The sequence below is a fragment of the Sinocyclocheilus anshuiensis genome, unplaced genomic scaffold, assembly GCF_001515605.1.
Source record: "Sinocyclocheilus anshuiensis isolate Anshui unplaced genomic scaffold, SAMN03320099.WGS_v1.1 scaffold308, whole genome shotgun sequence".
Taxonomy (NCBI): domain Eukaryota; kingdom Metazoa; phylum Chordata; class Actinopteri; order Cypriniformes; family Cyprinidae; genus Sinocyclocheilus; species Sinocyclocheilus anshuiensis.
Window position 1 is genome coordinate 551,471 of NW_015558619.1, and position 13,132 is coordinate 564,602.

General features: G+C 37.3%; 1 protein-coding gene across 5 annotated transcripts in view; it reads right to left on the minus strand.

The window, feature by feature from the left end:
- Window positions 1-3,597: 3,597 nt before the first annotated feature.
- LOC107680520 (cAMP-specific 3',5'-cyclic phosphodiesterase 4D-like) overlaps window positions 3,598-13,132 on the minus strand; it is a 32,224-nt gene continuing 22,689 nt past the window's right edge. For all 5 annotated transcript variants that reach the window (XM_016476426.1, XM_016476425.1, XM_016476430.1 and 2 more), the window contains 9 exons: window positions 10,724-10,817; window positions 10,366-10,535; window positions 9,360-9,458; window positions 8,976-9,140; window positions 8,766-8,865; window positions 7,057-7,211; window positions 5,852-5,974; window positions 5,518-5,700; window positions 3,598-4,437 (listed from right to left, as the gene is read on the minus strand). In XM_016476426.1, coding sequence (XP_016331912.1) covers window positions 4,033-4,437; window positions 5,518-5,700; window positions 5,852-5,974; window positions 7,057-7,211; window positions 8,766-8,865; window positions 8,976-9,140; window positions 9,360-9,458; window positions 10,366-10,535; window positions 10,724-10,817 — 1,494 coding nt within the window. In that variant the 3' untranslated portion in view covers window positions 3,598-4,032. The remainder of the gene's footprint in view (window positions 4,438-5,517; window positions 5,701-5,851; window positions 5,975-7,056; window positions 7,212-8,765; window positions 8,866-8,975; window positions 9,141-9,359; window positions 9,459-10,365; window positions 10,536-10,723; window positions 10,818-13,132) is intronic.

Consider the following 13,132-nt stretch of genomic DNA (forward strand, 5'->3'; position numbering starts at 1 on the left):
AAAGACGTGTGACGCCAAGAGGGGGCGGGGTCAGGGTTTTGATTGACGGCTCGGCGAACTAACGCTAACAATGCAATCCCTCCCACAGGACGTAAAATATTCAAGACGCTTTAAAACCAGCATCATTCATTATTTAGGAGCGCGGCTTCGGTCTCTCCATAATTAATCAATTCAAATGGTCGCAGAAAATGAGCAACTGACACAGGGATTTGTTTACATTAACGGCGCAGGTCAGTGTCCTTTTCGCCACACTGATATGTAACCAATGTTTGACTCTTTTTTTGTTGGTCATGTTTCTTATAACAGGTCACCATGGCATCCACGGTTAACGCAAATGCAGTATAGTTATTATTGTCATTAATGTAAAATAAAAATAAAAATAATACCTAAATTAAACAATACACTTTTTGATGATAGTTGTAGGCTAGCTGTTAGCATTTTTTTTTGCTGTACTGAAAAAAACTATGCTAACTATTGTATTTTATGGTGAATTTGCCTCCTTAGTTGCCTGAAAAAGTGTACAGTAATTTAATTTCTTGACAAAAGCATATATCCTCTAAATATTATTTACTACTATATCACATATATTTATTATATGTAAGCTAATAAAAATGATTATTATTATTATACAGCAACTAAGTAAATTATTCAGTGAAAAACAATGCAACAAGGTTGCATGAATGCGTAGGAGAAATTGCATCAATGCGCTTTTATCGCCATCTTTTGTTTAAATTAATATTGACGCAAATTACGATCATTTAGGCTAATCAACGTTTCACGTCCCGACCAATTTAAAATGAGTGTTTTGTGGCTTTTAATTCATGCCTGTTAGTTTGTAGGTTGTATCAATATTAGTGTGGCGTTGAAGATCGACAAAATTAACCTAACTGATATGTATTTAAAATGACCTACATTTTTTATTTTCCAGAAAAATGGACTAAAAATATACTCATCATGGGACACATACAATTTTTTTTAGTCAATCAAACGCTTCCTAGAATGAGACATAATCCGACATTAATATACCTCTTCCCACCAAAGAGGCCTGTAATAACTGGAGAGACGTGGTTAGCATTAGCATAGTCGAAGCTATCCAGCCAAATTTGTACCCATCTCTGGTCTTTATGAATGATTCATTTATAAATGATTGCTTAAAACCCCAAATTATTTATTTAATTATTTTTATTGGCAATTCAGAACAATCTGAATTAAAAATTGAGTATTTTTGGCTCTGACAGTGGAGAACAGAATCACTGTGATAAACCAACTTTATCTGAAACATATGTGACCTCGACCTGTAAACAAACTGAACAAATATCTTTAACAATGTCAGTAATATGACATACAGAAGACGCATATAAATTTACTACACATTATTACAGAGAAGAAGACATAGTTCTTTTAATATCATACAGCAAAATTCATTTCAGACACTATGAATGTTTCACAGTCACTGCTGTAATGGCACTGAAGCTAACGGGATGTGCTTTAAGGCTCTACACTGGCTTTTCTGATGAAATGGCACTTTTAGCATCAATCTGGCTACAGATTCTCTTCAGCACTGCTGACTACTCTTAAAGGGTTAGTTCACCCAAAAATGAAATTTAGGCTGTATTTTACTCACCCCAGAGCCATCCTAGGTGTATATGACTTTCTTCTTTCAGACGAATCCAGTAGGAGTTATATTAAAAATTGTCTTTGATTTTTCAAGCTGTTTAATGCCACTCAGCGGGTGTTGCATGCATCAGTCCAAAAGAAGTTAAATAAAAAGTGCCCATCCATAAAAAAAACCCCGTCTCACACGGCTCCGGAGGTGAACAAAGGCCTCCTGTAGCGAATCGATGCGTTTTTGTAAGAAAAATATCCATATTCAAAACGTAATAATCACTTTAATCTAGCTTGCGCTCACTGTTGTTTCTGGGTGAACTAACCCTTTAAGTAGGGAATATTTTTTAATTATAAAATAATTATGTATCACGGTTCCATGTTCTTAACAAACGAAAGATGAAGTGTCTCATTTCTGGGCTACTGTATATGAAAATAATAATTTTCAAACGGGTTTCCCCAAACACATCCCCATCTGTGATTGGTCAGAAAAAGAGGTAGTCAAACCCCAATAAATAAAATATTCTTTATATATAGCAAAATGATTACATATGCACTACCCAAACAATAATTGTGATTAATCTCATGATTTCCAACCATTAAAATAATTTATAGTGAAATAGTAATTTTAAATTTGGTCAATTTGGTACACAATTTTCTCTGACCCCAGTTTAGTATACTATATTCAAATTAAAATAATAAAAAAAATTGCACACTTCTCCTCCTATATGTAATTTCTCCTATCTCTTTTGTAAAGCATGCTTCTGACTGTATATAAACAGGTTCATATTTATGGAATATATTGAGGCAAAGATCTCTGAAAATGATGACAATATGAGAACAGGATCTTATAAGGATCAGTTAGCCACAGCCCTTTATGTGAGGGTTGTTTGTGCTGATCTAGACCAGAACTTCCTGTTTAAATCCACCAGATGTGGGATCCACTTCAGCTCTTGATAGCACCCAGTGGAGGCAATCTCCAATTTTACAATCTCTAACATGGGCACAGCAGAGTAAATCACTGTAAAACACTGATTTGAGTTTAGGGGAGTTTACATTTGTCATCATTTGAGTTTATTCATAAATCAGTTAAAATATCAACCCTGTTTCTATCGATATGATCATTATGTCTACATAGTGCTAATGTGTCAAGAGGTATAAAGGTATTTCAGTACAAAGACGCTTGTAAAGGGATTCTCCGTACGGTCGTCTAATAATGAGCCCAATGTTTTGGCTTTTAGATTACATTTTTTCTTATTTGTTCAAAACAAGATTATAAACAGATAGTTTAGTGACTGCACTTTGGAGTCTTGCTACATTAAAAAGAAATCAACATTATCCTGAGGTTGTTAACAATCACAATCTTATCGCTAACCTGTTAAGGCAAGACACTACAAGCAAAACCATTGTTTGTTAGTTTTTTGTTTGTTTTACATTTTGCTTCCATGTAACGTTTTTTTTTTTTCAGACTAGGGGAAAGAAAACATCCAAAATACAGATTTAAGTGTTTATTTATTACATTTGATCTTTTTATGTCTGTAGGTTTCAATTACAAAAGATATTTTTAAACACTGAGCCAGAAATGTTCACTTTAGTATCACTTACAGTATATACACTAAGCTTTACAGTCTGTAATCGCCTTATTTATATTTATACATATTACTAAAAACATGTTGAGTTTATTTATTTATTTTTCTGGCTGTTGACAGAATTTTCTGATTTATGGAGTGATGAAAAGAGAAATCCAAAACTCTATCAAGTCTTTACAGAGAAATGTTTTTACAACAGATTAAGAACTTTGAATCAATGTTCTGATTTCTGTTCTGGAAATGTAAGCAAATTAGTGCATCATTTAATTATATAATGCTTCATTTACATATTTTAACATAACATTAAAAACTAAATTATTATTATTATTATTACTAATGTACTGTGATTAATCCGCTGGAGAAGTATGGTGATCTATTAGTTAATATGTTTTACTCCATTCACTTGTGGTGTCTTGCCTTAATATTTCTCGCAACTGTACCGTTTCATTCGACTAAGTTATTTCTCAGTGGCAAAAAAAGCAAAAGCATTAAGTTATCCATTATTAAAAAGGTTCAAGATAATAAATATCCTAGAGTCGAGTGAAAAAGTTCACATAATGAGTAAATCAGCTTTCCTCTGCAGTTGGCATGGACAGTCACTCAAGGGAAGACTCATGTTTCTCTATGCGACTCTCACATGAGACCACGAAAACATTAATCTACACCTTCGGCATCAGTCCTTATGCAAAACTTTGTGTCTGGGACACAATATAGCTTTAAAATACAGGCCTATTTGGTCAGGTAAACCAATGTCTTTTTAGTTTATGGTTGTTCTACTCAACCCCAAAATATTTCTAAGTGAAACTAAGAAACACAGCACTGTTAGTACTGGGCCTTGTTAAGTTTCCAACTGCAGGTTGGATACACTGGTCGCTTCTTGGTCCAGTTCTCTTTCGCTGCTGTCTAAAACAGGAGCGACTCCGCGAGGGGACGTCTGCGCATGCCTGGGGTCCATCATAGTCCTTGATCGGTCTTTATCTGTGTGCTCTTCTTCAGCCTCTAGCTCTCCGTCCTCTTCCTCCAGAGTCAGCTCAAACTGGAACTTTTCCCCGGCCGAGCCTGCGATGCCCAGCGTGGCCCGTGAGTCCTGCTCTTTAGGGGTGGGCGACGGGCTGCGTGGGATCATGCTCTGGTACCATTCGCGATTGTCCTCCAATGTATCTAGAATGTCCTGAGCATCGGGATGGACCAGATCAGCCCATGTCTCCCATAGAGGATGGACAATGTAATCGATGAATCCCACCTTAAGAAACAATGATTAAACACAGTCGTCATTAGTACAGTATAGTAAATGACAGGCAACTAAATGCTGATTTTTTTTAACAATGAAAAACTCACAATTTATCTCATGAGCTCATGATTTTAGTATTTTAGAAATTATGTGAATGTCAATTTCATAACATCTTTTTATTAATATCTTAAATGCATATATTATCTCTGACAGTCCTGAAAAATATATATTTTTTAAATTCACTTTTTTTCTCTCAGTTTACAGCTAGAGATTTTGTATCTATAAACACCTATTTATACAGTTTAAGAAAAATATTAAGTAATACCGTGAAGATTTTTTAAATAACTGGATTTTATACTGTCATTTTGCTAATTATTAAAACAGATTCATAAAATTTGTTTTATTTACATCTGAAGTCTACTGTTTATTTATTTATTAACAAAACTAAATTCAGAATTTTCTTCCAAAAAAAAAAACTACCGATAATAATAGAATAATAATAACATTCATGTCATTATTTCATGAAATTTTGTGAATGTTGAGTCATTATATTAAACATCTTTTATTAACATCTTAAATGTACATATTAACATTGACAGTTGTAAAAAATAAATGTTGTAATATTTCACATTTTTCTCTCTCTCAATTTTATACAGCTATATTTTTTCATGTAATGACAGTGTGAGAAAAAACAATAAGTGATATTTTTTTTAGTAAAAAACAGTATCTCAACATACTTTTTATTTACATGCATATTCTACTGTTTATTAATTTATTTATTAAAACTAAATGCATTTTTTTCTTACAGTTAAAAACCCATTTATACAGTGTGAGAAAATATTAAATGTGAAATTACAAAGACTTGGTTTTTGTAATTTCTCAAATTATTAAAAGAGTTATCAGAAAATACTTTTTATTTACATCTATATTTACACAACATGTTTTATTCATATCGTAAGTACACACATTACTTTTGACAGCCTTAAAAAATTATTGTAATCTTTTCATTTTTTTCTCTCAATTTTTTGCAGCACCCCCTTGTGACCTTCCCAAACCCCAGCTTGCAAACCCCTAAAATAGGCATAATCATACCTGAGATTTTTCCACAGAAGCTGTGTGTTTGTCGCACATGGGGCTGATTTCTATGCCCTTGTCACGCTCACGGTCCCCCTGTCTGAAGAGCTCCACCATGATGCGATCTGTCCACTGTCTGTAGAGCTCCAGAGGTTTTGTGGGGTTGCTGAGGTCTGCGCAGTGAACCATATTCTGAAGCACCTTTCCAAGAAAAGAAAGATTTTTTTATAATTTAGCTGTTCAAATAGGGCTGAAAAACCAATAAATAGTTGACTAGCCATCCAAAAGTAGACCTAAATAGAGTTGTTTAGTAAGGAATTGTAGTGTATGTGCTAGAGTGAGACTGCAGTACCTGTATTCGGTCGGAGTAGTTGTCCAGCAGCAAGACTCCCAGACTGGTCACTTTTTTAGTTTCCACCATTGTCTTCAGGTCAGCCAGGAAATTCATGTGTTTGGACATATCAGTGGCTAATACCTGGAGAGACAACAAGAAATCTGATATTAGAAGCATTAAAAACAGTTTTTGAAATGTGACATTTTAGAAAGGTTTGTTTTACTTCATATGTTTTTATCAGGGTTCAAACTTTGTGACTTTTTTCCACGTCATTCAGTCTTTTGAAATAAAGCAACAAAGACACACCGCAGTAGTCTGATTCACAAATGAGTCACAGATCACTCATTAACTCAATGAATCATTTAGAAACAGTCATTCGCTCATACATCATTACTACCAGACATCTGGTTATGGTTGTGAAATAAACCATTAACAGTTTTACGTTTTCCTTAAAGGCACAGTTTACCCAAAAAATGAAAATTCTGTCATAATTTACTCACCCTCAAGTTGTTCCAAACCTGTATGAGTTTCCTACCTGTTTATTATCTTAAATCCATTACAGTGTACAAAACAATCGTTCTGGCAACAAGATTAATTTGCAGGCCTACTATTAATACTGAAGTCCTCTGGTTTTGTTTTACAGTAAATACAATCGATAACTGAGGCGCAAGATGATGGCAGATGTGTTTAAATGAAACGAATGAGAGTGCAGCGATGTGATATGAGAGATGTGAAAGAACTGACAGTCTAAAAATACCCAGATGAGCATGTCTTTCCCGGTCAGCCCCAACACTCCGAGATGTTGGCGAATAACACACGCCGGAATGTTGTGGCTGACCAATCAGAATCAAGTGAAAGTGACAAAAAAGTGACCTGACGTGGCCAAGTATGGCGACCCATACTTGGAATTAGTGCTCTGCATTTAACCCATCCAAAGTGCACACACACAGCAGTGAACACACACCCGGAGCAGTGGGCAGCCAATTTTTGCTGCGGCGCCCGGGGAGCAGTTGGGGGTTCGGTGCCTTGCTCAAGGGCACCTCAGTCGTGGTATTGAAGGTGGGAGAGAGCGCTGTACATTCACTCCCCCCACCTACAATCCCTGTCAGTACGAGACTCAAACCCGCAACCTTTGGGTTATGAGTCCGACTCTCTAACCATTAGACCACGACTTCCCCACAAGTATTTCAGAGAGCTGCGTAATAAACGTGTAAAGGCTTCACCATATCTATGGTCATCTGTCGTAGGGACTGTCGTTGTTTCTTGCTGAGATTGCAGAAGATATCACAGTTCTCCTCCTGGAGAAGCTTGAAGCCCACAGCCAAATGATGGTTCTCCAACACTGAGGCATCATTGTACATGAGAGCGAGCTCAGAATCTGAAAGAGTGAAGAGAAAAACAACCTGCTAAGGTCCCGCTGGGTTTTTAGTACTGATGCACTGAAATTTTGGCAACAGGGAGTTTATAACAATTCTGGAGGGCCAAAATTATTGACTGAATCAGTGACGTTGAATTAGCGTTTCTCTGATGGTGCGTTTTGACATTGTCAGTGTCTAGTTTATTTAAACTGTGGTTAAACAACAGGTAAACATGTCAGCTGTGTAGACGCTAGTGCTGGATTAACAATATCGATTTCGTGTTTTGAATCGATACTGATATGAACCCTTAAATCTCCAGATCAGTCTTTTATTTTGCGTTGTTTTCTGCTGATGCGTGAACTTCACTAAACATTATCTGTAGCGTGCCTACCATCCAAAAATCGCAATAAGATTTGTGCTTTGTCACTTTTAAAGGGGTCATATGATGCGATTTCAATTTTTCCTTTCTCTTTGAAGTGTTACAAGCTCTTGGTGCATAAAGAAGATCTGTAAAGTTGCAAAGAGATCTCAATTTCTTTGAGACTTGCAAAGAAAGTCTCAAATCCAAAGAGATTTTCTTTATAAGAGTTAAGAGTCAACCATGCCTACCTAAAACGGCTCGTTCTAACACGCCCCCACATGTCTATGTCACGATGTGGGAAGATTTGCATAACGCCAAAGAAAGAAACTTTTATTCTCGCTGTAGTATTGTTGCTGCCGCCATGTCGTGAAGACGCGTGTGAGTACACCTCGCTTTTCAGACCAATAAGCTTTGTAAAAATCGACTCGTTTCAGAAAGGCGGGGCATAGAGGAGAAACAATAATGTACAGTATGTGGAAAATAATGTTTTTTTAATCTTAAACCGCATAAACACATTTCATTACACCAAATACACAAAATAATGTTCTTTTTAGCAACATCATATGACCCCTTTAATATGTAACATAGTCTCAGGTTTCATATTCTCAATTTTATCATGAAACAAACAATACATGTGGTTTTGACACTTTTTAATGGCGTGTGAAAATCAGTGTTTCCACTGCATAAAGACGTCAATAAAACAGCTTGTAAGCAATGTCACGTAATGTCATATTTACCTCAGGAAAGATATTAAATGTCCATAAACTAAAAAAGAAAACTATAGAGAAGAACATTTTGTGGAATATATGCACTATATTACATATTTGTTATATTTTTACTTAACCTGTTGTCTTCATTATTTAATGTATATTTGAATAAATCTGTCATGAAAAATGTTTTACAGCCACTGTTTAAATGTTTATATTTTAACAAAAAAGGTAGAAACATAATTCTATCAAAAAAAAAAAAAAAAAAATTTTGCAATTTAAATGTTTTTGAGTGTTGCTTAATAAATACATTTGCTAATTTAATTGATTATTAAATAACATTTATTTTCAGTTTTCAGCCCAGTGCATCTGGGATCTTTGGTTTTGGCCCAGAATTTTCATTTTGGTGTATCACTAGTTTTAAATAACTGTGTTTGTGTTGGCGACAGAGCCTAAGTGAATGGATTTGGGAGTTATTTTAATGGTTTGTCATTAAAGAGTCATACTTGTGTTAATGAGGAACTGGTTAGACAATCCTGGATGGTCAACATCATGAATAGCACTCGCAAACAGAGCAGCCATGATCTCAAGGTCTGTGAACACATCCTGAAAGTCATAACAAAACAAAACAAAACAAACAAACAAATATATGCTGGTTTGTTTATAGGTCACTTCCCATGAGCACTATGTGTGTGTGTGTGATCAACCATGCAGACCTCTAGGGCAGGTGTGGAGAGAAGAACGTGTGTGGACTGCACAACATCTGCTGCGTGGATATTGTTATGGTAGGCCATGTCCACATGGTAGTGATCCTCCAAAGTCATGAGGAAAGTTAAGAAGGTGTCCGATGGGATCATAAAGGTCTTGAGCAAATCTCGCTCCTGAGAATTACAGAGTATAGAAACATGCAGTAATCAAATATCAGGTAAATCTGCAGTTAAAGTCAGCGTAAAAATAAACAAGTAAGCTATTTTCAGTTAATGGCAGTTCTACTATGTATCTGTTGTGTTTTATTCAAGGCTATTTATAAATAGTAGGAAATACAATAGCAAAGCAGTGGAACATTTATGTCAAGAGATATTTCTAGACAAAAATCTTACCTGAAATATGGTGTACATTATGACTGTCAGTGGCCGATTCCCAGAAAACTCTGCTATCTTAAAAATATCTATACCCCATCGATTGATGTCCTCAAGCTCCTAGAGTGAAAAAGACAGTCATTCTACTCCATTGAAGAGCACTAATAATAATAATAACAACAACAACAATAATACTATAGCACTATGAATCTCTGAATTTGATGTAATTTAAAGAAAGATATCACAAATACTTTATCGAAATATTTCACAAAAAGTAGTTTGACAATTACTAAGTAATAAATATATATTTCATATATATATATATATATATATGTGTGTGTGTGTGTGTGTGTATTTAAACAAAATTATTTATTTCATTTTTATTAATTTTTTCAGTGGGAAGTGTTATTTGCTTGTTTTCTGAACAAACCAGGAACCAAGATTTTTGACTAATATAAAAATGCACTTAAATTAAAATGAACACAAAAAGAGTGACTTGTGAAAGGTGTGTAAATGAATAAAAACTTAAAAATCATTGGGCATTTTTATATTTATTATGCATGTTTCTAGTTATTACAAGCTCAGGTAGAAATTGTGAGTAAAAAAAAAAAAGAATACATACATACATACATATATTAATATATGTGTATATTGCTGTGGACAATTAGAGTCAAAAAGGGTGAGACCCACTGGTGTATTCTTTATGGAAGTCTGTTTCCTCCATAGAATTAAAAAAATAAATAAATCAGACTTTGTTTCTTGCAGTTCTGAGAAAAAAGTCAGAACTGCAAGATATAAGCACAAAATTCTGACTTTTTTTCTCACAATTCTTGACTTTTTCCCTCTGAATTCCGAGTTTACATCTTGCAATTCTGTATTTTTTTTTATTTTATTTCCACCATGGAATCAAAAATTAAAAGGAGATTTTAAAAAATTGTGATTTGCTAAAAGGCGGTCACAATTCTTAGTTTATTTCTTGCAATTCTGATCTACAGTAGAACTGACAAAGAGTGAAATGAAGGGACACCTCGGCCAGGAGGCTCTCATGTTGTGTGTTGACACCAAATCGAGGGATGCATGTTGGAGGGAGACTCGGATTGGGGCTCAGTTTTCTCACTCCACTTATCTGAGACATCGGACGGCGTTTTTTCTCCTCCTTACACGCTGCTGACAAAATCTCCACGTCATGCTGTTTTTCTGCAACACAAACGCAGAGTACGTAAAAAGCCCTGAGCTAAATTCAGATTGAAAGGAAAGACACAATTTGGGAAAATAGAAGAAAAATACTACATATATATTCCTCTGAATTAATGCTGAACACACCATGTTATCATAAATCCAGTTCCTAAATTTGTAAATTACATTTAAATGACAAAGTCACTCACGTAAAATTGTGCTTGCTATGAACTCCGACACTTGGTTTCCTGACCGGCTGGTCTCTGACAGCTGAGTAAGTTCCCTGTTGAGCATTCTTTTAAACTAAAAATAATACAACAAATAAAATTAATAAAACATTAGAAACATTATATTCTCAATTATATTCATATAGCCTATATTCACACTCATTATATTCTATATTCTCTTGAATTTGGGAAATAAAATCTCCATGGGGAAATTAATTTTTAACAACAACTGATAAAACGTCTCAGGTTACTTATGTAACCATGGTTCCCTGAGTAGGGAACGAGACACTGCGTCCTCTAGGGGTCGCTATGGGGAACGCCTCGTCGTGACCCGTGTCTGAAGCATACATTGAAAAAACACCAACTCGTTGGCCGGCGATAGCCATGACGTAACTACCGGTGCGACTATAGAATAAATAGGCGCAGGGAGCACACATCATTCACTTCTTCGTCTGAAGCTTGCGTCCGCAGCAGACAGACTAGCTTCGAGGTTGTTAATTGTATGTGCTTTTGTTGGACCCATCTGTTTGCATTAATTAAACTTATTTTTAAAAGAATTATTTGGAATAGGAATTTGAATTTGTGGTGAAAAACGTCTCGGTTACGTATGGTAACCCTCATTCCCTGATGGAGGGAACGGAGACAGAATTTACATAGCTGGGTGTGCATCTGCTCACTCGATCTCTTCTGAGGAGTCGAGAAGCGTCTCAACCCACTCAGAGGTAATTTGGAGTTGTGGCATGAAGGACACAACGTCTCCGTTTCCTCCATCAGGGAACGAGGGTTACTATATGTAACCAAGACGTTCCCTTTCTGTCGTTCACTCCGACGCTGTGTCGAGTGTACGACACTAGGGGTCCCTATACTAAATGCCACAACTGCCGAACTGCGTCATGAGTCCACGGGGGCGCAGATGTTGACAAACCAACGTGTCACAACCAAATGCACCTCTCCTCCTCATAACCTTCCAACGCCCAAGACTTAAGACCTCACTCTCCAACATCCGGCAGAGCCGCCATAGAGGCAGAGGTCCCCTCAGCCGGAGACTTTTCCCATAGTAATACTCACCATAATATAACAGCTGAAAAGTCTTGGTAGTAACGTTGGGACAGTGACTATTCCCTCTAGGGAAAAGGGCACTACGGAGATCACATCCTACCTGATGGGGAGGTAGCATGTGAAGATCTACCTATGGACTTACAGAGGAAGTACCACATAGGGAAGGTACTGGGGTGGGCTCCGCGTAAGGGGAGATCTACCAAGACCCAGAACCTATCAACAGAATGTCTGTCTAGGGGAACACTGAGCCACAGGGGCAATTCAGTGGAGAATACACACATGGGGCCTCAAGAGGAGCCACTACATGTGGAGCACTAACCCAATACAGGAGTTCACTCGAGGGAACCTACCTCGTAATGAGTTCTAATAGCAAGTTTCTCTGTCGAACTTCGCTAAGAAAAAGTGCTTATGTGATGGAAGGGTAGTCCAGAGTTCATGAAAGGAACCTGAGCTGGACTGAATAAGCGCATAATTACCCTGGGGGGAGTAGCGCTGGTAGCAAGCTCTACACCCTGCCAGTCTCCTGAGTCAAAGAACTGACGTTCAGAACTCTAGAAGCAACTGGTTACATTCGTAGATTATAAAATCTAGCAAATGTATTAGGTGTAGCCCAACCTGCAGCTCTACAGATATCTGCTAGAGAGGTCCCGTTCGCCAGGGCTGCTGATGCAGCCATACCTCTGCTAGAGTGAGCCCTCACTCCTAGTGGGCAAGGTAGGCCTCTGGCTTGATAGGCAGTTAGGATCACATCCACAATCCAGTGGGAGATCCTTTGTCTGAAGACAGCATTTCCCTTCTGCTGTCCTCCAAAGCAGATAAAGAGCTGTTCAGAACGTCTGAAACTCTGCGATCTGGGTATGTGCGTTGGGCTCGCACTGGGCACAACAGAGACAGGTCGGGGTCCCCTTCTTGGAAAGGGATAGCTTGCAATGTTACCACCTGGTCCCTGAAAGGAGTGGTGGGAACCTTGAGCACATATCCAGGCCGAGGTCTCAGGACAATGTGAGAGTCTGCCGGCCTGAATTCCAGGCATGATTTGGTAATGGAGAGGCCTTGGAAATCCCCCATCCTCTTGACAGAAGTGAGCGCAGTCAGGAGGGCCATCTTTATAGAGAGGGCACTGAACTCACCTGACTGAAGGGGCTCAAACGGATCTCTCTGGAAGGCCTGCAAGACCACAGTGAGATCCCAAGAGGGAATGAGACGTGACCTCGGAGGGTTCAACCTCTGGGCGCCTCTGAGGAACCTAATAACCAGGTGCTTCCCCACCGATCTGCCTCCCATGGTTTCATGGTTAGCCGCAATCGCGGCCATGTACACCTTAAGTGTAGA